We start from the raw sequence: 27,566 nt of genomic DNA, 5'->3' as shown, positions 1-27,566 counted from the left end.
GGCGGCCGAGGCGCTGGAGTGGTGCCGCTGCCTGCTGTCGGGCGGCGAGCCGTGGGACAGCTTCGTGCAAGCCGTGCGGGCCTACGACCCGGCCACGCTGTGCGGCCTGGTGTGGACGGCCAACTTCGTGGCCTACCGGTGCCGGACGTGCGGCATTTCGCCCTGCATGAGCCTGTGCGCCGAGTGCTTCCACCAGGGCGAGCACGCCGGGCACGACTACAACATGTTCCGGAGCCAGGCGGGGGGCGCCTGCGACTGCGGCGACAGCAACGTCATGCGGGAGGCCGGGTGAGCGCCGCGCCGCGCCGGGCGGCCTGTGTGGGGCGRGCACCTGCCGCCCCCGGGGGAAGCGGCCGCGGCCGCCCGCCGCCTTCCGGCGAGCCGCGGGGAAGGGAGAGGGAGCCGGCGGCACCTGCTTCCGCCGCGGCGGGGCGGCGCGCGAGCACCGCCCTTCACCTTGGCCCGAGCCGGGGTCAGCCGCGCCTTTGGAGCCGCCGGGCCCGGGGGTCCTGCGGGGTGGCTTCCTCCTTCTTGACGCTGCATGTGCTTTTTCTAGGACGCTTATGCAAATCTCGTTGCCCTGGCGCGTCTTGCTCGGAGTGCCGCGCTCGAGGAAGTCGGTAACGGGGCGCGCATGGGAGGCAGTACAGCTCCCAGCTGGCTGTGCTGGCCCCGCACGGCTAACCAAGAAGCGTGTCAAAATAGCTTTGTACTTCACCTGAGCAAACCTGCTGAAATGAACAGACTGCGTAAGAGGGAGCCATTTTTGTCCATTCCCCCCCCTCTACAGTTCATCGCGCCTCCTGCTTGCTGTTCACAGCTTTAAATCAAGGAGTTCCATGACTCTTGGATAGATGACACAAGGCCGGGTTTCAGGAAAGTCAGGGGGCCTTCATACTCTGTAAGTGTGCAGGCCTACTGGAGACAAGTCTGAAATACGTGGTTAGAGGAAGAGGAAGGTGGTACTTCATTGTTCCCTTTGTATGCCATGGTAAAAGCAAGGATCTGTCAACTCATTGTTGGGTAGAGCTGATACCTAGCCAGTAAACTTGGAATTGCACAACTAGGTGGAGTTCACCGTGCTCCTGTTCATTCAACAGAGAGCTAAGGACTTCTCCAGGTGGTGGTTTGGTGCTGGAGTCAAGCTTCTCTTCTGACTTCCTTTCCAGAATGTTCTCTGTCCTCATTCCCTTCGGCTTGGTAAGGTGGTGGTGTGTATCTCACAAGAGTCATCTCATCTTTTCCCTGCAAATACTTAGCTGGGGCAGCTAGCAGAAAATTTTAGGAACATATGGAAATGTTAAAACATTCTTCTTGGTGCTTTTCATATTTTTAACACTTCTAGTGTTTAATTCTGCTTTATGCACTCTACATGTTAGATTTCATCTGTTTTTGCATTTCTACTTAGGGATTTTACTAATTCTGCTATGGCCTGTTGCTATTTAAAAATTGTCTTCTTGACTGATTCTTTGGGTCTGTAATCTCTGTTTTGCTCTAAACCTTGACATGGCTTCATTGTTTCTTTCTATAATTCCCCCTCCCCCCTTGTTTCTCTTACTACCTGCCTACCATTTCTTTCTTCCTTCTTGGTGGAATCTTTTCTTGTTTGTAGACACCCTCCATGGAAGAAATTTTTTCTTTCTTTCCCTGTCATTGGTCTTTAGTGATTTTTAGGTATTCTGCTCCTGAAGACGTGAGCAATTCCGTCTTTGTCAGGCCCTGTTCAACATTTGGTGTTTCTGCTTTCCTCAGTATTACTGAAGTAACAGTTCCCCTTGATCTTGAGAAGTAAGAAAAAATTCTTAATGACACTTCTTCCAGTGCTCTGTGTGGGATAGGTTTAGGGCTCCTCTTAGTGGTAGGATTTTAATAGAGTACGTACAGATCAAACTACTTTAAATAAATATTTCTTAAAATGATTTCTGATACTGCTCTCATCCCAGAATTTATAGCTTTCACAGTTTTCATTTCCTATTCAAAACTTTTTTTTTTTTTTTGGAAGGAAGCTGGTTTAATAAGAAATTAAGTTGCTGTTAAATCCACAATGTAAACAGATGGAAACTCTGAGGGAGTAAGAATAGTCTCCCTCATTTCTCTGTTATATTTAATTTCATTATTAGTTTTAATAGTATAAAGGAAGAGTGAATTGTCTTTGGGTGTGAGGTAGGTCCCTTCAGAAGGTTTAAACATTCTGGATAAAGAATTGCATAGTATCAGTTCAGCAACACTCTTGAGGTAAACAGTTGATTTCTCTAGTTTTCCTGGAAATACAGGAAGACGACACAGGACAGTAATATTGGAAGCCTCCTCTCTGCATAAGGTTGCTCCTGCTTAAATAAAGAATTGATGTTAAACCAGTGCAATTAAGTGAACTAGAATCTTTGTTTGTCATTTAAGACAAAGTAGATCAAGTTTAAACCGATGTAAAAACATAACACACAGTTTTCCTGTTGACTTGAATTACTTCAATGCAGTATGTTTAGATAAGCTGATTTAACTTTGTGTACACAAATCAATTACATAGTTACAAAGGTAATACTTAACACGTTAAAGTTAGGAGATCTTTATGTAGATTCAGGAAATAGCAGTGTGTCTAGCCTGATATAACCTTGGCTACTACAGCCTAGGCTTCTATAAATAGCAGGGGAATCAAATGTGGAACCTACTTATGAACTTTTATCTACCATCTGCCTCCTCAGATAGAATTTTGAATAGATACTGTATGTGAAGATTATAGTAACAACAGTTTGTTTCTCTTGGTTCCTGTTATGTGATCTCCCTGTTCTGAATTTTTTTTCATTTGATGCACCTTGAAAAATAGTTCTAATGAAGTCTTAGCTAACTCATCTACTGTAAAGGAAATCTGTCCAGGTCACCATGTAAAATATCGTTTCATTTTCTTTAGCATGCCTAATGTAAACCTAAATATGGTTTGGTATAAGAGGGAGTGTTAATCTTTCAGTAATAGTTAAAACTATAATCTGCTTTTTTTTTTTGTGTCTAATGCCTTTATATAAGGAAGCCAGCGTATAGCATAATAGATAAATGCTGGTTTGTTTTAGGTACCTTGCATAATTCTCAGTTGCTGTAGAAAACACTGGATTGTCACACCTCTTTTGGTTCCCATGCAAGTTGCAATGTTTTTGATGCTTATGTTAATAAGCAGTAGGTGGGTTGGTCTGACTTACTAGAATGTAATTTTCATTTAGAAAATACCTAAATTTGTATATTTTAAACATGTAGATGCTTGAGAATGGATTAAAAGCTACTACTTATGGCAAGATTTCTTAGACTTTAAGAGCCAGTGGTAAGTCTCCAGGTGAAAATAGTTTGTAGTCTTCTCCCATATGGTGTCTAACCCTGGGCAAATCAAATTTTGCAGCTCCATCACAGGTAATTAACAATGTTTTGAAGAAGACAAAATCTTCAGTTCTAAAGCATTTATAGTAGACATATGTTCATAGTTCAGCAGGTGAGCTCAGCTTTTGGAAAAAAATGCAGTTGAACAGGGGAAATTGAGACCTCAATAATTTTTGATTGGATCTCTTAATGAAACTCTGTAATTTATAAAATCACCTTGAAGTAAGTAATATGTCGTGGTTATAATAAGCGAATAACTAGTTAGTGATCTGCTACTGATGAGTCCGGTCTTGTTTCTGTGGCAGTCTTGTTCTGGTTCCCCTTTAAGTCTGTAGACAATAACCTCATGTACCATAGAGCCTCTACGCTTTGGCTGTTTCATTCCCCTGTGTCCTGTTTCTGAGTATGCCTCGCCGTGTGTTGACTTATATTTGTTAAATTAATCATGTGGGAAGCAGATGTTTTAGTGTTGCATTACAGTACAAAGAGAATAATATCTCCATCAAGAGTTACATATCCTGAAAGGCAAAAAGCCAGGTTAAGAATTTCATTAAACAGGCTTTTGCACTGATGTTCGCTGTGTATTTGATGGTAGTTATGGCAACCATTGACATAGAGCATTGCCTTCTCTTATGACTTATATAAAAGGTTCTAAGAAATTATCTATTTCTACTTGCAACAGGGGACCATTTCTTTATCAGTAAGCATGTGTGAAGCCAAAAAAACTGTGGTCATAAGAAAGGTGACTATTGTAGATTGATATTGTAGGCCATATGTTCAAAAGCACCTTCAGGTACCTAGCTCCAGGTTTTCTGCAGTCCTGTCGCTAATGATTCATACTTGTTTTTCCATTCAGCTCTGCAGTGTTAGGATATACAACAGCATGGGTTTTGTGGAGATCCCATCTGATCTGCACATTAGATCAGACTTCTATCTCTTTTTTGTTACGTCTCTTTTGGGGTTTATGTATCTGTTGGGTCTACCGTGATCCCATAGGAAAAGGCTTGAGTCACCATAGAATTATCTTTGCTTCTTTTTCATACTAAAGAGTGTGAGAAGTATATTCTTCAGTTTCTAGCCTGCTAACTTTCTCTTCGTTTAGTTTACCTAGAATTACCCTTGCGTTTTCAGTGCATTAAAATGGTTTGCACCTAGGAGGTGTTACTGAATAGTTAGCTGTCTGTAAATTTTATAGCCTTGGACAGTAGGTAGCTAGTATTGATGACTATTGCTRCTTTGTCCCCATGTTCTTCTTCTGACTTCAATTCCTTATTTTATCCCTCTTTAGAGACACTTCCTAACAGAAGCTCATTTCAAAATAAATGGTCTTGCTGTGTTATTTGCAAGCTATAGAAAAATATTTGCTATTTCTGTTACCTTCTTTTCCTGAATAAGAGTAAAGGACCTTTTTCCTATTCTAGACTTGAGAAAACTTTCAAAAACAGGCAGACAGTTAAAAAAGCAAGCTTTCTGACTTGCTGTTGAGAAAGCTGTTGTAATAGTGACCTTAGGATATAGTTCGATGCTGTTCAACAGGCAGGATCTCTTATCTCATCCTATGTTGTAGCAGCTGTGATCCACTTGAGGTCAGAGATGGCAGATCTGTCTGAGGCTGAGTACTGGGACCTACAGAAAATCACTCTTTTACTGGTATTAACTAGATTATGTGGTTGTTTTATGAACTTGAAATCACCAGTCAATCAGCCATTTAATGTACATTATATGATGCTGCTTCAAGGTTGTCCTTTCCAATGTGACTCTGTCCCTTCTATTCTTCTTTAACAGTAGACAAGGTTTCAGTTCTCCAGGATCTACAGGCTAGGTTTGATGATACAGCCTCACAGGGCAAAAAAGTGCTCTTTTGGACCTTTCTCCAAGAAACTGCTGATCATGGATGCTTCAGGAACAGGCCGGGACCCTATGCACTGACAAGAAACTTAGCCTCTGAGCTTTGTGAAGCTTCATAAAAAGGTCCTTGCGTTCAGGATTGTTGGCTTGGTGCAAATGGCATTCTTTAGGATCTATATCAACTCTGTAGAGCTTCTCTGCTTTTAAAGTCCTTCAGGCTACCAAAGACTTCTGGGTGAAGGGACTGAGGAGAAGTCTGAGCTGTACTGCCCATTACCCTGGCCTGGGAGTCTGAAGAAACCTGTGGTTGTGTCCTTCTGTGGTGGATGCTACTGTTCAAAACAAATAAACTCCACTGCCTAATCCACCACATATAAGGTACAGGAATTCATGTTGGGATTCACACTGACGGCAGCATTTCAAAGAAAAACAGTTACCATGCAGTAAATAACTGGTTCCTTCTGCCTTCCCTTCCCACCACCCCCAGATGTAAAGGTCGGTATTGGGTCTTGCTGCTTAGGATTCTACAGTAACATTCAGTAGTTTTTGCAGAGCTTCCTTGGAAAGTGGGAAAACTTTCAGACTGCTATGGTGATTAAGTCCATCTTGACATACAACAGGCTCACAAACCTGCCAGTTTTGATTTTCCTTAAGAATGGCTCTAACTGGGACTACATCAGCCTCTAAATTAGTTGCTGCAATGTTTTCCAAGTGGTTGACAGCCAAGTGATAATTTTGGATTATTGCTTTTATAGCTGTGGCTTGACTAGCAGCCGTGTACATTATACATGCCTCAGTAGTAACATGCAGTTGTTTCAAAGGCGTCGATAAGGGTCTGAAGTGGCTGTCACCTTTTCGGACTCAAATGTATCAATATACTTAACTTTAAATGTTCATAAGCTTGAACTCTTTCTGTGTTAGCCATTGTACAGACTTAGACTAAACGGTAGTTCCATTCCCAAAGCTTTTGCTGATAGGGACAGTCTCGTTTGAAGAACAGAACAGTAATCTAAAGATTGATCTCACAAGATATTACTGYTGTATACCTTACCTTTTTCTGAAATTGACTTATTTCTTGTATGATTTGTATATATTCTTTGTAATATACCTTGATATATATTCAGTTGTAAGAAGCACTAGTGTTCTGGAAGTCTATGAAAACAGTCTTGTTTAGATTTGAGCTAACTGGTGTTGATTTTCATACAGCATTTAATATCTCTGGTGTGAAACTCATGGACACTTACTTTCCAAGAATACTGCAAATTATAATATATTTATTATGTGCTCAGTTTGGTGGAGGCCTGACCAAAACGGAATCTTCAGTTCAAGCTGACAGTTCTTATTAAAATCCAATCAGCTTATTAAAATCCTCAAAAATAAAGGTTGTTTTTACATTTGTCTAGCTCTACCCAGTCGGTTAGAACTTTGTCAGACTTTAAGTGTTCAGGTGGAAGTGTTACATGCCAGATGTTTGACTTGCTTAAATTTTCTTGGGATACTTCAGGTGTTTCCTTAGCCAGAAAAATATTTTTTAAATCTATTCCGGAAACTCTTGCTTTTGTTTTTATAAATAAAAGATGTAGTGCCCTTATGCTTTAAGGTAGGTAGTTGATGGGATTCTGAAAATGACTGGGCAAGGAGACTGCATCTGAACTCATGGTTTGTGAAGGAAGTGCGGACCAGGCATGGGTGGATCTGATGAGGGATTGGGACAATGTGGTTTATTTGCTGATCTGCTCATCTCTCAGATCTGCTTTTGAAAGCAGCTAGGACTTTTGCTTTGAGAGTGCTACAGAAAGCGAGGAACTCTGAAACTCTGGGAATGAACTCTAACTGCTCTGAGGTTCTAAAAATTACAAAGTTTAGCATCCAGAACTAGAATATGTATTGCATCTTAATCTCTATCCTCAGTTCCATAGTTGAAAAAAATATAGATATCTGTAGTCTCAAGAGCATGTCTTAAAAGAATTTTGAACACTGCTAATTTTCTCATGGGCTTTTTTTTAAAGCAAACTCATGAAATTTGTTTTTAAGAGTTGAACTTGAAGATTATTCTCTTTGTTGCCTTCTTGTATCACAATGAAATCCTGGATTAACTGCTCATTTAACGAGTATGGTTCATTTATCAACTGAAAAAGCCACAGTTCCTGTTGAAAGTATGGTTAGAGACAGCATTCATACATGCAAATGGATGAATTAAGATTATGCCAATAATGTTAATGTTGCCATTAACAAAGTAACTGACACTCTTTTAACTTGCCAGAGCTTTGCTTTGCAATCACTGTGATGTTCTCTGTGGTGTAGCTTTTCAAACATTGGACTTGTAAGTTTGCTAGCTGTGTTTCTGTTATTATATAAATATATTTAAAATAGTGTGTAAATTGAGGCTTTTGGATCAAACTAGGTAGATGCAAGCTGTACTTAAATGCAGTTGCAGGGCTGTAATTGTATCCCAGAGCATCCACCCTTTTTAGAAAGAGAATATTTTGCAGCAGAAAGTAGTTTTAGTGTTTTGAGTTACTTGACTTTCTATCAAAATGCTCTAATTCAACTACTTCTGTGGAGCCTGTGACTTGAATGTTAAATGATAAAGGAGACATTCAGACATAGGCTCAGCTACAACTTTATGCAAAGTCTTTTCCTGCTCATTCTCTGAGTATCTCTAAGGTTTTACCTTTTCTTCTCAGCCCAGAAATTCAGATTTGTTACACTGACCAGCTCCAGCTTCTTTGACTGATAGTTCTGTCTCATATTTTCTGCTTTCTTCCTGTCCTGAGATACTGACTGACCTCCCCAATGCCTCATACGTGTTCAATGTTTGATTAAGAACTGTGAATTTTTATTCAGCTTAAATTCAACCTCTGACGTGGCTTGTCCAATAAGAATGAAGTTGTACGTTGCATTTTGCTCAGAGTTTGCAAAAGATAAATGTGAGGTTTCAAATGATAATTAATTGCATGTATGTCATCACTCTAAGATATCTATAAAATAATTGGAGAAGTGTTTGAAGCATTTTCTCAGTGATAGGTGTGGGTTTTTTGCTGCATGAAACCCTGAGGGAGTACATACCTCTGTTTCTAGCTATTGTTGCTGTAGCACCATCCAGAAACATTGCACTACTACCCTTGCTGAAGAGGAACTGAAAAGAATTCTTCACTTATTTTTGAAATGTTTTGTGGAAAAGTGTTCCTATTGTATGTGCTTTATGGAAAAATGAAAATCTTATTCTATATGGCTACATAAACAGACTTCATAAATGATGGGAGCTATACTAGCTGGCTGTTTCAAACTGAATAACTTGTAGAGAAATTTCATGCATTTTGAAAGCAGTTTCTGTCTTTAATTGTGGTTTTATATGTTTTAAACAACTTCTTTGTAAAAATATTTTTCAATTTGCTAGGTTTTATGGGCCTTGTAATTGTTGAAATGGTGATTAAAAGGGGATGGGCAAGTTGTTTTGTAATGATATATGCTGTGTATATGCACTATTGTGCAGTTTATAGCAGTATCAAATGAAACCTCTGATGAATGTGTACTAATATTTTCACTTCAAAAAAAAAAAAAATCACGATCACACTTTTTTTTGAAAGCTTTTTTTTTAGTCCCTTCCATCTCCCCCCCCCCCCAAGAAAAAAAAAAGAATAAGTTTTATGATTCTATTTTTCAGTGGCAAGGGATTTATTTCAGGTTATCACAAAGACTGTGATTTCTTTATTCTCCTAGCAGCCAACAATTTTAGACATACTACCCTTTACGGTTTTAAATTATCCAGTATAAAATAAGATACGATTTATTTGAGCTTTTTTTTTTTTCACTTTCTGAGCCATTGATGGAAAACTAGCTGCTATCCCTTTCCTTTATTAGAAATTTAACTCTGAATCCTTGTTTTTCTTTGGTCTTTTTGGATATGTGCAATCTAGTTGTGTAATGCTGGGCAGCACTTTGGTATCTGATCATTAAAACTGCTAAATTACTGTTTCTGACTGGTTGTGCCTACTTATATACTAATGAAACTCATTGCAAGTTTATCTGCATTACCAGCTGTTTAATTGGTTTCCATCTGAGAACTAATGGGAATAATAGAAACACTCTTCTGCAGCGTTTCCTTGCTTTTTGTCCTGCTGGAGAGCTTTGCTACACTGTTAAGAGAGTTTCTGGTGACTTGCATGCCTCTCCTCCTCCTTTTCTGCAAAGATCAGAATGACTTTTAGGAACCTAATCTTTGATTTCTAGCCTCCTAACCTGGCTGAATAGCTTTGTCATGAAGGCTTAATGTGTGGAAAGATGCCCTTTAAAGGTGTGCTTGGGTTTTCTTTTTTGGGAAGCTGTCAGCTCTTCTCCCACGTTTCATTGTCCTTCTCTGCTGTGTCTCCGCTTTGGAGCRTTCCTGATCAGGAGGGCGAGACGGACATCTCTCCAGTTGGTTTTGCTTCTTGTCGGTGTCCCTAATAACAGAAATGCAAATACTTGGTTTTTGTCCCTGATCTCCTCCATTACTCACAGCTTTCTTAAAGAGCAGTATCAGAAGAGCAGTCGTGCCTCAGACCTTGAAGTCAGTAACATATTGATTGGAAGTCTGTTTTGCAGGCGAAATGAAGAAACGTAACTATTGAAATTTAATTATTGGAGGGAAAAAACCTAAACCATAATTTTCAGAGAAATAGTTGGTTTATTTCTCTGCATTTCTTCAGAGTTAACATCATGCTTGTTGTTGGTTAGTTGGATTTACAAGGTTACAATGTATCAAAGTCCTTTTGCTTCAAGATAAGCTTCTAATCCTGATATGAAAGGTGTATTTTACTCTGAATTGAGAGTTGTTTTAATAAGTGACCTGCAAAAGCAGGAAAAACCCTTTAAACACTCTACTAGAATATAAAGAATAAAAAGTGAGTTCACAAGGACTCTGAGAGACGATTGTAGCGCTCAAAAATATTTTGCATTTTGCAATCTATTTTGTAGAAACAGTGTATGGAACCGTTTTATTTGCTCTTTAGTTTTGCGGTGGGGACAAATGCATAGTCCTTTTAAAGTACGTGTTGAATTTTTATTTACAAATTTTATTCATTTTGTTTGACTACTTTATGAAACATTACATGACATTGTCAGTCATGCAGTAAACGATATGAAATTTAAATGCATGCAACATCTTAAATAAAAAAAAGTCAGTTTAAGTATGACTTATTACGAATTGAAAAATCAGGTAAATGTTTACTTTCTTTCCTTAGGATTTGAGGTTCAGTAGCTTCCATTTGAGTCCTTTCCCTTTAGAAGAGTGATTGTTACCTACGTTCTTGTCCCCCAAAGTTTCTATCAGAGTCAGGTGCTCGTTGTGCAAAGTACTGTACAACATGGGTAAAACCGGGGTGCCTTCTTTTGACAGCTCGATAATCTAATTTAAAACAAAGCACTCTTTAAACATGGGAAGGAGGGGGCAAAATAGTGAGGGAAAAGTGAGGGTAAAAATAGCCTCTGTGTGTGTATATGTGTGAACTATGTCAAGTTTCTGGAATGCGACTGAAACTTGAGACGTTGTGGGACGTAGTGTAAGGAGGCCTGCACGACTGTTTAAAAGCTGTAAAGGTGTGGCCTGGCCGCTGAAGTGCGGAAGGCACTCGTCAGCTGCTGTAATAACTGGGGACATTTAAAAACTCATCTTCTGAAGTGGAGAAGTTGGCTTCATAGTGAGCCCTGCATCTACCTTACCTACTGGGTGCAGGAAAATAGACATCACTGGGGCTTTGTTCTGCATGTTTTGCTCCCCATCAGACGAACAGGGAAAGGGACGATGACAAGATGATTCAGGGATTTTAGTGCAATTTCCAAGGAGACAGGTCAGCCACAGTGTGAGCAGATTTAAGTTGGCCATGTGAAATTGCACTCTATTTTTTTGAAGAGTTACTAGCTTTTTGCTAGCTTAGCTTCCTGAGCTGGTTTAACATAGGATGAGTTGAGTGCCAGTGCTGGAACAAAGAAGAGGGCAGAAGACTGGATTGTGGCAGGACTGGCCTAGATCAGCTTCAGCATTTGTGGAACTGTTGTCTCAAACCACAATACTTAGCGGGACAAGCCAGGGGGATGTTTTACCTGAAGCCAATTTTTAAATACATTTTGGAAATTCACAGTGGAACTATTAAAGGCTGAAATAGTAGGGCAGTATGGATTGAATCTGGAAAGTCTAAAGTGAAGGTTTCTCATAAAATGATAATGTGCTTATGTTGATAATGCATAGTATTCCTTACTCTTATGCAACTGTCAGTTTTCACAGACATCTTACATTTAAGATATCAATGCAACATAAGAAATTTCAGATGTCATATTAGAAGTCATGTGGATAAGGTTGCTTGTGAAACCCTTATTTTTATTTATTTGCAAGTTACTGTTATTATCTCCTTTTGCTGAAATTAGCTGTATCTTTTTGTGAAAAAAGCAATTTCAAAGGTAGGAAACTGCATGGAAAACATAAACCTCAGTATATGTTTGAGTTGGAGATGGGCATGAGGAAAAAAGGTGATGAGTTTGTCCATAGACCTGTATTTCAGAACTCCTACATTAGCTCTTCATGTAAAGAACAGGCTTGTTGGAAAAAGCCTTTTTGCAATATTGAAAAGGTATGTAATAGAACTAGAGATGGAGGTGACCTGTTAGTTATCCAGTCAGTCTTCYGCTCCATAGTTTAAATTCTGTATATATTTTTTCTTTTCATGTTTCTTTAGATGTAGATTATAATGGAGGAATATATTTCATCATATCTGATTTATATCAGCCTTTCTTAAAGCCCTGTTAGACACTTCTTACTTTTGCCTGCTCTAAGTGCTGGAGTTCCCAGGCTGAATGTTATCAGGCTAGATCTGGAAAATTCCCTCTTTTGTGGTATATTAAAACCCTGTTTTGATCATCTTTGGAGCATTTTGAAATGGGTATTTGTTTGGATGGACACTTGTGTAACTAAGGTGAGGAAGCTCTTTTAGAAATACAAAGAACTGATCATGGAATAGCCTTGTCTGCTGTTTGTCCAGTGGCTGTATAAGACAYTGGTGAAATTTATTACAGGTGTTTTTTTTCTTCCAGAATAAGTAGTTTCAACTCTTTTCTGCCTTGTCACAGCTTGGGGTTCTGGCTCTTCTTCAGTTAAAACAGCTGTTTTTTTAATTCTGAAGGTCTTCCAATTCATTGTCTAGTAGTTTGATCAATATTTGTAGAAGAATTGTGTAGCACTGTGAAAAGGCAGTAGAAGTTTGCGTAGAACAGAGATCGGTATTTCGGGGTTATGCAGTAACATACAGTGGCAGGATTGGTTTTCTAGAATTTAGGATAAAAGAGAGTCTCATAAGTCAGTATTATAAACTTGAGTTCAGTAAGGTTTCTTCATTCTCTTTGCTAAATAATAACATTCTGAGTATTGGCTTTTTGGAACATTTTGGCTTAGATTAATTCTTGCCCTTGAAATTCAAGATGGCTAACTGCTTGGCCAGTAGCAAGTCAAGTCAGTAAAGACTTATTCTGGATCCTGTGCACATTTCTGGCTGTTAGTTAAGCTATGGATCTTGTATTGATTTAGGACAGTACTTTTATACCACCACCTTTGAACTATAAACATGGAATAAAAAATACAGAATGTGGCTCATGTAAAATGCCTAACCAATCTGATAGCCTTCTATGATGGAATGACTGCCTGGGTAGATGAGGGGAGAGCAGTGGATGTTGTCTCCCTTGACTCCAGCAAGGCTTTTGACACTGTCTCCCATAACATCCTCATAGACAAGCTCAGGAAGTGTGGGCTGGATGAGTGGACAGTGAGGTGGCTTGAGAACTGGCTGAATGGCAGAGCTCAGAGAGTTGTGATCAGTGGCACAGAGTCTAGTTGGAGGCCTGTAGCTAGCGGTGTCCCCCAGGGTCAATACTGGGTCAAATATTCAGCTTATTGATCAGTGACCTGGATGAAGACACAGAGTGCACCCTCAGCAAGTTTGCAGATGATACAAAACTGGGAGGAGTGGCTGATACACCAGAGGGCTGTGCTGCCATTCARAGRGACYTKGASAGGCTGGAGAGGTGGGYGGAGAGGAACCTCATGAAGTTCAACAAAGGCAAGTGCAGGGTCCTGCACCTAGGGAGGAATAACCCCATGCACCAGTGCAGGCTGGGGGCTGACCTGAACTTTTTATTTTCTGTGGAAGCCTTGTACTTAGAAGAAGCTGAKATTCAAAACTGCTTTACAGATGTGCTAATAGATTTTCTTTTGTTACAGAGTTCCCTTAGTTTGAGGAGATAATCAGTGAAAGCAAACCTTTTGGCTGAATGCAAAATATTCAGAAGGGACCTGTAAAATATTTTAAAACACACTTTATAGTAATTCATTCCTAGTGTATCTTTAAGTCTTTCTTGTTGTTACTTTTGATCTTGCCTTATAATTTGAGGTGAAATATATTTCATCTCAGTGGTGAATGGGAAACCAAATACCTTAAGATAATAAGAGGTACTATATTGCAGCACAGGAAAGCCAGATTTGCAATTTATGGCAGTTTGAATTTCTGTATGCAGATGAGTCAAAAATAAATGCTCTCTCTCATTTTTTTTTTTCTTTAAACTTCCCTTTTGTGCATTAAATAACAGAAAGTTGACAGACTTCACGGAATTCTTTTCTCTCAGGCACTTTTTCCCCCAGAGGTGGATAGGCTGTATAGACAAACTGCAAATCATCCAGCTAGTACCAGCCTTCTTTACCTTTTCTTAATAAAGTGTCACCTGTGTGTATTAAAGGAGAAGCTCTTAGTCGTTAGTCTTGTGAAGATGCTGGCTATATTTTGAAAACAGTGGACTGGTGGAGGTGCTGTTTTAATCACTGGACTTGCATACTCTTTACAGGTTTTTTTGGTCCTAAATTCTTGCTTTGTGAGCTGTATTTTTCTTTTATTTCCTTCTTCTGTTGAAGGTGATACTTTAATGATACTCAAGGAAGAAAGGCTTACACTGTAGAAAATAACAGGTTTCTTCTGGAAGATGTGGTATAGCAAATACAGTGATGGCATGAATAAACTTAGCAAATAATTTTCATATGCAGAGAAAGCCATCTGTCAGAGATATTGAATCCAGTTCTGAATCTTTATGTTGAAAAATTAATAGTTAATGGTAAAATACAGTGACTCTTCCCAGTAAAATATAGTGACTCTTACTTTATTCCTTGTTAGCTTCTTTTTTGACATGGGTAAATAAGCCTTTGATGTTAATAAATGCCCTTTCTAAAAATAGTTTGGGAGCAGGAAAGAATTCAGTGGCTCTTGAATCAGGCTCATGTTAAGTCAGTGGGAAATCATTCTATCTGCTCTAGTGGGGTTTGGCTCAAGCTCATGTCATTTTGTATTAGCCAAGCCTTAACTACTGTCATACATGAATTCACCAAAGAATAAATGTTTTCTTTTATTTTTAAGTGAAGTGCTTCACACAATTTTTGTAGGGTGTTTCTATTATCCTTTTATAAGTTAATCTTGGTTGCTATATGTTTGAAATAGATATTGATCCTGCAAACTCTTATGCTTTTGGAAGTTGTTTTTACTAGTGTTAGAAAACTTAATTCTCTGAATAAGGACTTGAAGAATCAAGCCCAGCTCTGACTATCTCAGAGGGAAAAACTGTTTTAGTTGGATATTTCCGATTGGATTGTTTAGAAATTGGGAGGTACATCTTACTGAAGAGAAATTTTTCTAATTGTTCTACGGAAGATGCTTCTAACATGTATGGAAAGAAATTGTGATGTTAGATAGTTCTAATGTTGGGAGGGAAAAAAATGTCAACTTTATAATTTGCTGGACTCAGAAGCAAGATTGATTTGAACATAGTAATTGGAATTTCAGAATACCATCACCACACCACCTTTAATGTAAAAGTATATATTCTCTGAAAAATGAAAAAGATAATTTTTTCTTAGTATATGTTAACTCTGCTGAACTGTGCTTGGCTAACATTTTTCTCGTCTCTTTTGCAGGTTTTGTAAAAGACACCGGATTAAGTCAAATTCAAATGTTCCATGTGTCCCGAAAGACTTGTTGATGATGTCAGAATTAGTTCTTCCACAGTTCATCTTTAGTCTTATTCAGCACTTAAGAGAGGGATATAATGAGCCTGGTATGTTTAAAATTTGTATGTCTCTAACATATCTTACCATGCTTATCATTTGCTTTGCAATCTGTGAAGACACTGTACATGAATATAGGCATGCTATCTGTAGTTGAATGCATATAGTATGAATCTCTTGCATATAGTATGAATCTCATGGATCTTTTCCTAACCAAGTTACTGCCTGGGTAGAATATTTGATTATGTTCTCTGCTGAAGAGCTTCTTAACATGAAATATGTTTTAAAGTTACCTAATACTGTGTTGAGCTCTTCCAGAAAATGAAATGAGGGTTAATTTAAAACTTGTGCATGTCAATTTTAGAGCATTTATAAATTAATTTCTGCCTTGTGAAGCTCTTGAACAAATTACATTACATTTACACCAGAAATTCTTGTTATGTGATTTTTTTCAGCTCTTGATCTGCCATCAGAGAAGGACCTTCATAAAATCCTTCAGGTTTTGGAGCCTCATGTTTCCTTTCTAGAAGACTTGACCAAAATGGGAGGAGCAATGCGATCAGTTCTTACCCAGGTTTTGACTAGCCAACAGTTCTACAAAGATCTTAGCTCTGGTATGTTTGTGTTATTTCTAATAATTAAATGTTGAAATTATGAAGACTTCTGAAGAAGCAAAAGTTATGTTTATCAGTTGAGTACTGCGTGTTTTTATATGACTTCTCAAAACCCAGAAGAATACATGTTTTTAAGGATTTTTTTTGTTGTTGATTGGGAATGGGGAGTGGGATTCAAGAGCTGCTAGGAAGATTCCTTGATAAAACCCATGGAACAGAGCTCTTATGTGTCCCAAATAACTTTATAAAGATACATCGTTTCAATATGAATTTTTATAATAGATCCATTCTTTTTAAAGTTAAGTGAACTTGGCAACCTAGTGCTGAAATAAGATGTATTAAGCTTATTCGAAGTGGAACTTGTCTAATTTATTTGAGGATCTGATCTCGCACAGGTTACTGGAGGAGACCTTCTGAATGGCAAAACACTATAGTCTGTTCTGCACTTCTGTTCAAATCTTTTTTTCTCTTTTTCTTAAAAGAAAACAAAAAGCTCCTCTGAAACAATTATTTGTTCCATTCTCTACCAAGTCGCAATGAATCCAGAAGTGTTGGGCAGTCACGCTTATGAAAAACTGGTATAAATTAACTCTATCTTGTTTTCATGTGATCCAAAGCCCTCGTTGTTGAGTCTTGTGCATACTTCCTATGCATAGGTGTGGAACAAATAGGAGTTAGTGTAGTTCTAAGTTCTGCCTTGGCACCAGTTAGTTGAAGAGGCAATCTCCAAGACAGTGATCTTTATTTGAAAGGAGAAATGCTTAGGAATGCTGCTGCAGGGACAGTCGTCTTTACCCTGTTTCCTTTCTCTTTGTCTCCCCTGAAAGTTTTCAGATCCATGTTTAATAACATTTGAATGGGAAAAGTTCAATGGCTTCTCTTTTCCTATGCGTGATGGGTTTCCTGAGATAAAAAAAGTGGGACAGGATGGAAAATAAGGCATCCTTATTTGGATTTTTGGAATGGGAAGTATGCTTCTCTGAGTAGGTACAGTTTCTGGGTAGGAAAAGCAAAAAAGGGCATTCTAGAGCAAAACTTGCACTTCTAACTTTGTGAAAGGTGCACAGCTGAAAGGATGCTGACATCTTCTTCCTGTTTTCTTTTTTCTTCCTTAAACACCTGCAATGATTTGCTCTTCTAAAGTTTTATCTTTTCGTTATGGGAGATTTTTTTTTTTTTTCCAATCCATTTCTTTGTGAACATTTTATTTCCCAAGTATGAAGTGTGACTTTCAGTCAGCAGACAGTTGAAGTGATGAAATCTTTAGGGATAGTCTTGGCTAATTGCAGCTACCAGAACTTGATTTTTAAAAGGAAAAATTGCAAACAAATCATTATTGGATTTCCTTTTTTTTTTCTTGGAAATTTAGGTTTCTGTCCCTTAAAATTTAGGCTTTCTGAGTTTAACCTCTTTATTGATCAATTTAATTACGGATTCTTTTATTTTCATTGTTTTGAAGTTTCAAGACAACTCCCATTTTGCTGTAGTGTTATGATGGCAGTGCTGGTAAAATAGAAATGAAGTGCATCACGTAGAAATGAAGAACACAGGTTGATTTGGAGGGGAAAAATTAAAAAGGTTTCTAGTCTTTTGGATTTCAGTTCTTCAGCTGAAAAACTTTTTTTAGTTTGTACTTCCTATAATTGTATAGCTTATTAAAGCGTTGTGGACCATTTTTAGATTGCTTAATCCTGTAAAACAAATTTTGAGAAAGAGTTACTGCATAGAGCCTTTTGTATAGAATATTAAGTACACAAACCAGGTAGCTGTTGTTATACTTTAATGCTGTTTTAAATATGTATTCAAGGTGTTGGAGAGAATGCATGTGCAAAGACAAGTCATGAAAAGTACCTCATAGCTTTGAAAGGCTCCGGACTGGCATTTCCTGAGGATAAACTTGCATGTGGTATGCAGGAACAAGGAGCTGGAACTAGCGCATTAGCAGTTCAAGGTTTGTGTAGAAAAATATTTTAAGTAAAGACTTGATTATTTCTATTTTTTAGATAAACCCTTCTTTTATTTTTTAAAATCCAACCTCAGTGAAATTTATAGAATTACTTCTTGTATTTGGTCCACCACCAAATTACAGGACTCATTTTAATTCTGTCAGCAGAGCTAAACATACTTGCTTTTGGTTGCTAAAATACTATGTATCATTAAGGGTTAGTGGAATTTGAGTAGGCAAGATGTAATTGCTCGTAGTGGAATTTTGTCACTGCAACTAAGTTAAGCCACCTGTTACTGCAATAGTGCTGTGGATTTTTTGATCTCCAAAGGCTGTCAAATAGTTTTGCTATCTCTGAAAGACTGTGTTTCCATTAACTCAGTACATTAAAGTTCTGCAATGGAACGTATTTCTAAATCTCAAATTTTGTGGTCTTAGTAGTGCTTGGAAATCTTACTCCAACTTCTCAGTCCAGTGCTGTGTATCTTTTAAGAAAGTTAATGCAGTATTTCATTTCATACTGGTTCATTAAATCTCATAAAATATTCTCTTTTCAGTATAAGACTTATGAAAGGAATCTCTGAATTTTTTTATTTCAAAAGGTTTAGCAGGTGCTACAGCAACATCAGGACAAGGGAATTCTTCAGATGAGGTGAGACTGTTTTTAAAGAATATGATGAACTGCAACAGAATATTAAATGGAGAGAATGCTTGCAGCCAAATACTGCAAACTTTTGCTCTTCTATTTACCAAATATTCTCTTCATTTTAATACTTAGAAATAATGGAGATTTAAAGGAACAGATCTCATGCCTTTGATTTACTAAGGATCTCTTGAAAAATCCTTGGTTTTGCTAACATTGTTTCAGTTCAGCTTATATAACCAATGCAGAAGAAACTTGTGTAGGTAGTTCAAAAGTTGCTATCAAGTAAATTGGTCTTGATTAAAGCAAGCTTAAAGCATGTGATGCCTGAGAATGGTGTTAGCAGTTTTTGACACTTGAGAATCCAGCTGAACTGGTGATAGCAGCAGTGAGAATTTCTCTGTAGATAAATTCCCATGTGTAGACTTGATCTTATTTACCAAACATATTGAGTGGGAGTAAAAAGGAGAGAATCTACTTCTAGTGTTAGCTATAATAAACAAAGGAATTTAATGAGGAAAGTTAAAGGCTGGTAGAGTTACTTCATCAATTTGTTCTCATTTTATTGCAATATTATTTAACAACCTAATTTAAATTAGTAAGCCTTAGCAGCCATTCAGATTGACTCTTAAATGTATGGTAGGATAGTATAAGAGACTTTAAAATAATGTAAAATATAATCTTGCATAGGATGTTTGTTTATATTGAATTCTGTGTGAACAAATATTGAAGTAAAAACAATTATTGTTTGTGTATGTCCAAAACAAGTTGTATCACGTTTGCCTCTGTCACCAGCACAACAGCATCTGTTATGCTCTCAGCAGCGCTATTTATAATTTGGCATTTTTCAAAGTATTGCTTGTTGGTTTTTTTTCACCATCACTTGACAAAAAAACCCACCAAAACATAAAAAAACATAAAAAGTGCTAGCAGTGTCACTGTTAAGGCCCATGAATGAAGAAAGTAATTCAAGTTCATCTTAATAATTGTAGGTATTATTTTAATTAAAGTTAAAATGACTCAGAGAACTTGTTTATGATTTGCCCCTAGAAGAGACAGGGAGAGGGGAGTAAGCTGAAGCTGTTAAGAGTTTGAAGAGAGATCAGCTGGGAGTGACATTTCCTTTGGCAAAGATGTCTAAGGTGGAGATAGGAGCAGAGATGTACTTTAGGGAGATGGAATTTTTTTTACCAGGATAAGTTTCAAGGAAAAGGTATTTTATGAGTAGATTAGGCAGCAGTTGCACTCTAGCTTGTCAGTTAGGGATGTCTTTTCTAGAGAGATTTTTCTTTTTGTTCTCCAGGATATAAATATAAATAGCTTTATATTACATGTAGGTATTTTATTATGTTACCACGGATGTGATTTTTCTAAATTGAGATTCTGCATATACTCATATACTTGGGATCAATTTTAAGATGTTAATTCATTATTTGGATACATTGTAATAAAAAGAAAAAGAGAGAGACCCTGTTTTGAGATCTTTTTTCAGAAAACTTTAAAGAAGAATAAGGAGGTAACATGGCAGGTAAAGCAATAAGTACTAAAAACGTAGATGCTCTGTAGTATATATTTGCATGTCTGAATTTTCCTTTCATGTCTTTGATCAAATCAGATTGATACAATATGGGATGCAATTAGAATAATGTCAAGAGTTTCTTAATCTTCTTTAGGAAATCGAAAAAAAACAAAGAATGAGAGGGTCTTTTGTAAATGTGGCACTGGAATTCCACACTGGTAAATCTCAGTTATCAGTGTCTCCAAAAGATTTTTTTTTTATTACTAGTGTTTTTTAATCTTGGTCTGCTTGGCCAATATGAGTTGCTGAAAAGAAAGTGCAGTCTTTTCATCCAAAAGCCAAAAAAAACCCCCTGAGCAAGTGGAAGACTGAAATGCTATTAGAGAAATGAGGAAGAAGTTTCACGGTTTTATGACTTCTCCTCCTCTCTCCATCCCAGTAAGCAACAGAGGATATTTACAGCCTTTTTTATGCCTTCTTATACTCTCTCATAGGAGTGTAAAACTTGTAAGTAATGTGACAAGAGTACACTCTTAACAGGGTTTTCTTCCTCTGGTATTTAGGATGAATCTAGAAAGGCTAGTGTTCTTTTTTTAATGGGTGACTCTTAAAGGTAGCGTTGTTTCACAGATGAGAGCACTTTACCTAGGCTGGAAATTAAACGTTACTTCTGAAAGGAGCTGAATAGCTTGTCTAGCATAGTTCARTATTTAGCTTCACTTCTGCAATAGTAGATGGTTCAAAGCAAAAAAAATGAATCTGAGGGATGGATATATCCTGAATTGCCTTTTTTTTTTTTTTTTCTCCTGAAACAATATGAACTCATTTGTGCTTTATTTCTCAAAAGCTTTGTCTTCCATTCAGTAATGTTTTGGAGAGAACTGATCATTAGTTTCCTGTATGAGTTCTTTCCCCTCATGTCTGTCTTTGAGCAAAAGGCAAGAAGGACAGCTCTAAGTCTGTCCTATTTAAGAAATTACTATGTTACAGGGAATCAATAAAACTCAGTCCGTGAATATTTTGACCACATTGAACGATAAAGTTTTTTGTATTGAATGTCTCAATAGTTTAATGAGCACTCAAATTCCTTATTACTTAGTTATATAAAGTTACTGACTCCAGTTGCTCTTTAATGTACTAGTAGTACAAAAATCAGACCACTCTATCTATAAAATGGTATCTAATTTTTTTTTATAAAACTTAATATCTGAATTTAGGACAGAAGTGGCTCACTTTAGTCATATTAATAAATATTCTGTTATGTAAAGTAAATCCAGGTGGCTCTCTGCTTTTATTTAGGTGTATTTACAGAGCATTATCAAATGGGTAAAAATAAGATGTTCCACGTTTGCTTGCTCATAGCCTTATTCTTAATCCCTGGGCTTGGGGGATGCAGTGTGACCTATCATTCGCTATCTCATGGCTGTTAAAACTTCTGCACTTGACATTAAGGTTTAGTCCAAACTTACTGCAGCACTGGAAACCCAATATTTAACATGACTGAGAAAAAACATCTTTCAAGACAGCTTTTCTCATCAAGTCACTCATAGCTTTCCTTCCTTTTAGTGAAGTCTCTTCAAAAGTTGCAATGAAGACTGCTATATGTTTAAAATTTTCTCCTGTTATAGAAGAGGACATCTATATTGTTTGTCAGAGCAAACACATTACTCGAAGCTTGCAGCTTTCTAATTAAGTGCCCCTCTGGCACCTCTCTAGCTTCACTGAGGTCACTGAATTGGTCTGAAGACCTCTAGCTGCCACCTCTCTAGCAACAGGAGTCTAGATTTTTCTTCTTTAGGAGACCTAGGTTGCAGGCTCCTGCAGTTCCTCCTGCAGTTAGGAGCAGACTCCTGCTATGTCAGCAGGTCTGTTTTGTTTTTGGTTTTTTTTTTTGGTCTGGAGTATTCTGTCCTCTGGAGAGGGAGTAAGCAGTGATGACATCCTGAGACCTGACTGACTCCTGGTTAAAGGGCAAGAGTAGCATGTGTTCACAGAGACCACAGGAGACCAAGCAGTTCATGTGCATGTCCATCTCAAAAGTGAGCCACAAAATTTTCATGTGAAAATATTGAAAAGGTGAAGGAGGTTTTGACCTTTCATTAATGTGATACTTTCGGTCAATCCTTAGATAAAATATGAATAATCTTTCTCCCTAAGGAAGGACAGTCATTTTTTGAGTTCCAGGTCCTTAATCATTCCTCTTGAAGTTTGGAGCTAAAGTACAGGAGGCAGATATTGATTACTTCCTTGTTTTTAACTGTAGGTATCTACATTATCTCTCACTTTATTAGGTCCTGTTCTTTATTTCACCCTTTCATTAGGAGTGCCATTGTTAGTAAAGATGCATGCAACATTTAATACAGTCCTCTAATATCACATTCTTTTCTAACACCCAGTGTTGGCTTTTGTGAAGTGGTGGTGATGACGTTTTTAACTTGCAATGCATTTTAGAAGTTTTGCTTTCTTGTTTGTAGAGTGCCTTGAGAGCTTCAGATGACAATTGCCCATATAAAGTGTTTCCATTATTTTGTAGGGAACTTTTTATTAGAATTGGCCTCTTAAAGCTGTCAAAAATTTATTTTATTCTTCAATTCAAACTTTTCTACTACGTTGATTAGAAATTGTTTACCAATTGTCTGTGTTGCCATCTTGATTGTTAGCCAATGAGTTGGCAGACTTAAAAAAATATATATATATTTTTTAGGAAAAAAAATCCTACAGATGAATAAAGTGAAACCTTGGATTTGCAACCTTTAGAAATTTTATAATGATAAACATTTTTCTAGCAATCAGTTTCAGAAATCAGAGCAGCTAACTGACAAAATTAATTAATTAGATGAAGATGTCTGAACTTGCAGATGATAATGCTGCCTGTAGGGGTAAGCCAGCAATTTAGAAAACTGTGTTTTTCTAATGAGTTGTACTGAGTCCATGGTTCCTGTAAACAGCTAAAGTATTTTCTGGTAAGAGAGTATATTCAGGGACTTTGTGTTTTAGCTTGATAGTTGAACCAGAATTTTGAGAGCATTACAGTCTCTTAGCAATAAAATTCTAAATATACAGTTATCAATTTTTTAAACTCTTCCCCTACCCCAGGAGGACCAGGATGGTAGCCAAGGTGTGGGCAAGCGCAAGAGGGTGAAACTAAGCAGCACCACCAAAGGTATTTATAAAGCACTGATCTGAGTTTATCATATTTGCTTTATGTCTATCTTAAGAAGTATCTAGGAGTATTCTTTCATTTCCCAAGCACTGTGGTGCTGCATGTGACACAGGTATTAAACCTAGCAAAGTCTATGAAAAATAGAAAGTGAAACCGTGCTATTGGCAACTGTCATTTCACATGGGAGTTAGTACCACTGCCTGGGTCTTTGACCAGTAATTTTGTCACCTTCATGTTGCAAGTCAGCCTCTAACAAATCATTCCATTTTCCCTGTGGCAGGCAAGATTGCAATAAAGCTTGGCCATCAGGTTTTTGACATACTTGTTCCTGAGAATTTTTATTTGTTATGCCATTGTACAACGTAATTGTGCTCTCAGCCAGGCAAGAATGCTTCTCTCTACTTCTGGTTGGTCTTTTCCACACTGTTCTTCTAGTGACCATTTATAAAAAAAAAGATATTTGGATGAAGTCTCCTTTGAAACCACTCTATTATTTTCCTAGATTAAAATTAATCCTCTCTGCAATTTCTGTCCCAACACAATCAGCTCTCACATTGAGGTTAGTGCAAGTTTTAATTGAAGAATGACCGTAGGTTAGTGATATGGTAGCCTGATCCTGTACTTTTCCTTGATGTGTTTTTGTGCTAGAAAGGTGTTTAATAATATTTAAATTTCTGATACTAAATTAAAAATACCCTTTTTTAAAAAAAAGTCAGAGTATGAGGAGGCTGACTTAGGAAGCACAAAGTAATTGCAAGCTTTGAGAAAGGAACGTTTGGGTGTAAAATAGTGGTGAAAGCTGGAATAACATTTCTGGAAGGGCTTTGAAGTCAATGTTTGGGACTTGAATTTGATTGCAAAAGCACATGAAGTCAGTAAAAAGGTAAGAAGGTGTTGTGAGGAGTATGGGAAAGGAAATTTGATTATTTCTAATATTTTCAGATTGAAGAAAAGAGAGACTGGGAAACTGGAAAAGTAGAGAACTAATATTTTGTCAATCCTGTTGTTAAGAGGTGATCTTACAAATGATGTGCAAAAGTTTGTGAAGGGTCTGAAGACAGCGATACTTTGGCTTCTATACACCACACCCATAAATGTGTATATGTGTAGGGATAAAAAAGAGTGAGAGACACTCAGAATGAGCCAGAGCTGTGACAGAGAATAGTAATGCTGTGAAAAAGGTGATAGTTTGGGAGAAATGCAGAAGATTTGTTTGCATACAAAGAAAGCTCTCTTAGTTCAATTTTGGAGAGTGTCAGCATGCCCAGAAGATAAGTTAGAGACAGCTAATGCAAGAAAAAATGCAGTTTTTCTGATGTATAGTAACAGATTATGGGAAGTGGGAAGGGAGGAAGCACAGGATTAGAAGCTACCAAGTCTGAAAACCCATATCAGCAGTGGCATTTCAGGAGAAGTGATTCTTGAATTCAACCTTTCATTTCCCCCCAGGATTGTAGTCTTCCCCCTCTGAGGCATCCCAACATGGACTGTGCTCATGATGTTGATAGCTCCTAATAGCTCCTGATTTTCAGCCCCAGAGGAGGGAGTCTGTCAGTGGGGGAAGGGTAAGTATCTGTTTTTATTAAATATTGAATAGTTTTCTGAAGTTTTCAGTATTCATATTTTATGTCCAATAGGGTATAAAATAAGAGTATGAAAAGAAAATTTTAGAAAACTGAGTATTGAATAAAAACAGATTTACCTTTTCCGTATAAACAGACTCCCTGTCCTATCCTAGGTGTTAAGTGGTACTGTGTTCACAGGGGGCTACTTACACGCTGGGGAGACTTTGGAATGCTAGGACTAATATTCCAGGAAGATGTTTAAAACAAGCTATGGGATCTTTTGTAGCGATGGGAAAGAATAAAAGGTTTCTTTAAAGAACTGACAGTTTTTATGCTGAGGCGTTGCTGATACGGGTGTGGGACTGAGTATTGAGAGACTTTATTGTTACTCTGTTTTAAAACCTTCATCCTGCATCCATCTAAAATACCTGATATCTAAGACAATTTCAAWCCCACGGGCACTATTTTCTTATTTGTTAACAGAGATTTAAAATCACACAATGCTTTTCACAAGAGTGGGAGCAATTAGCCCCAGTGTTTTTGACAAATTTTCCAAGTTGGGTAAGAGCATTCTGCCTACTTAAATTCTCTAGCAGTTATAACTGGATCTGTATTCTTCTGTCCCTGCCTGAAATTGCTGTATAAAGAAGTTATTACACACTATTCAACTGTGATAATACATGTCAGAAAGCTGTGCTTCAGTGACAGATAAGGTGTGCGTCGCTGGTCTTCATGCCTGGTGTTCACGCTAAGGGGCCTTTGGAATGTACCTAGACCTGTACCCTCTCTCCTGGGGACAGAGGACTTGAGCCTGCATAGCTGCCAAACTTTCATGGGCAGTATGCTCACAAACATAATTTCTTAACAAGAGTTGAGGAAGAGAATATAAAAGATCATCATGTTTGCTGTAGTAGGTGATGTGTAACTTTTTATGAAATATTTTGAAGTTAGAATGTCTTTCATGACTCGGTGAAGGTAATCTTTTTTTTTATTTCAACAGTAATAGAATATGTTGAATAAAATACATTCTTTGTGTGGGTTGCTAGAGTCTCTTCTTGGGGAGATCCTTAAAATTTAAATTATTCTCTATTTCTTATGATATTTAGCAATTCCTGWGATATTTTGGAGTAATTGGTCACTTGACAGTGGAACTCTGGCCCCTGGTAATGGTGGAAAATGAAGGTGATTCCTGCTTCGCCAGCAGGCACAAAGCCATCCAGTGCAGTCCTTAAAGCTGTCATACCTCAGCAAAGAAGAGTCTTCGAGGCCAGATGTCCAGATTCAGCATTCCTGAATCTGTGCGAATGGGAGCACTTCATACCTTAGCCCTGTGCCTTCCCTTCACCTTACCTTAATATAATGTCTTGTGTGTTGGGGTGTATCCTCAGGTCTATCTGATTTCTACAGGTAAAGGAGCATTATTATTTTCCATAGTCCTTATATATTGTAGGAGTGAACGAGGCCTGTTGTAGCTTTAAATCAAAAGTCATAAACCTTTTGAAGGACGATGGTAAAGGGGCTATGTGTTTTAATAGCTTTTAAGTGGAGTTAACATAATTTATGCTCTAGCAAGTGATAACTTCATAAACAGTGTAATCTAGCATAGRTCAGCGTTTGTGCAGCTTTGCAGTGAAGTGGGTTAGGACACTGATCTGGTTGAAAACTCAGCTGACAAAATGGAAAGGAGGCTCCGTTCCTGACCAGGTTCCCACACGGATGTACAAATGATACTGCCAGCGTGAAGGAAGGGGCAAAGCGAGTGACCAGGGCTGCATGGGGAAGGATGGGACTGTCTCTTCTGATACCAGCTAGAACTAGCCTGATATCTGATCATGAGGGTATGGTGATTTTTACATTATTAAAAAAAAAAAAAAAAAAAGTAGACAGAGGAAGGAGATGTTTTTATCAGTCTTTGAATTGAGAGCTGTATATACCTTGAAAAATTAATGCATATATTGCTTTAAAAATAAAAATAGCTCACACATTATTCTATTTAGCTTGTTTAGAGTTTTGCGCGCAGAACATAAATGCTGTTAGATGATAAAACTCATCACTTACCATAAATTGTACTTTGCTATTTTGCTGTTTTCTTTTCTGCTAAATAATGGTGTGCATTATTAATAGTTTTCCTCAGTTAAGTGGCTGTGTATATAATGTGTAAATTGTGCTTCATTAAAATCAGGGGCGATATTACAGTAAGGTAATAAGGTTCAATGCAATTGGTGAAGATGGGGTTCTGTGTGGTAGAATTGTACTGAAAACTCCCATTGACTTCTCTGGGCAACCTTTTTTTTATTATTACCAACTCTGACCCTGTGCAGTGTTGGCCATGCTTAGTTTTCCCCGTATTTTTGAAAAAATACTATTATTTGTAAAATGCACTGAGGTGTTCCTAAATTTTTGTTACTGAGTTTTATATAAGATATTGCACTGCATTATAGTTATTATTATTTAAAATAATTATGACATTACACATCCCTTCCTCCAACTTTTTATACAGATCAATCTATCATGGATGTTTTGAAGCATAAATGTTTTCTAGAAGAATTGTTATTTTGGACAATAAAATATGAATTTCCACAAAAGATGGTGACTTTCTTACTGAACATGCTGCCAGATCAAGATTATAAGGTACTTGTTTTACTTCACTGAAACTTTAAAATCTTTCCGTATTCACATATTTAGTGTATATTATGCCTTTTGTGAGACCACCTATGTTTATATCTGAATAATAAGCAGTAAAATAATACAGATCTCTTCATAGCATGACACCTTGTTTTGAGTGTTTTGTTAGAAAGCCTTAAAGTGTAAAAAGAGTACAAGGGTATGAAAAGAGA

The 27,566-nt window shown here is 37.6% G+C and overlaps 1 protein-coding gene across 13 annotated transcripts in view; it reads left to right on the top strand.

Annotated features, from left to right (window-relative positions):
* Positions 1-27,566, top strand: part of UBR3 (ubiquitin protein ligase E3 component n-recognin 3) — a 123,802-nt gene that overhangs the window by 348 nt on the left and 95,888 nt on the right. For 7 of the 13 annotated variants that reach the window (XR_003252788.1, XM_026061421.1, XM_026061420.1 and 4 more), the window contains exons 1-7: positions 1-288; positions 15,191-15,330; positions 15,736-15,894; positions 17,702-17,845; positions 18,442-18,491; positions 23,098-23,164; positions 27,230-27,360. The exon at positions 1-288 is cut by the window's left edge. Coding sequence is in view for 12 of the 13 variants with exons in the window: in XM_026061421.1 (XP_025917206.1) it covers positions 1-288; positions 15,191-15,330; positions 15,736-15,894; positions 17,702-17,845; positions 18,442-18,491; positions 23,098-23,164; positions 27,230-27,360 (979 nt within the window). In the remaining variant the exon portion in view is untranslated. The other 6 variants (XM_026061424.1, XM_026061426.1, XM_026061428.1 and 3 more) reach the window with 6 other exon arrangements.

This window comes from Apteryx rowi, unplaced genomic scaffold (assembly GCF_003343035.1).
Source record: "Apteryx rowi isolate R43461 unplaced genomic scaffold, aptRow1 scaffold_180, whole genome shotgun sequence".
In the NCBI taxonomy this organism is placed as follows: Eukaryota; Metazoa; Chordata; class Aves; order Apterygiformes; family Apterygidae; genus Apteryx; species Apteryx rowi.
Note: the sequence above shows the minus strand (reverse complement) of the source record. Positions and strands in the feature narration are given on the sequence as shown.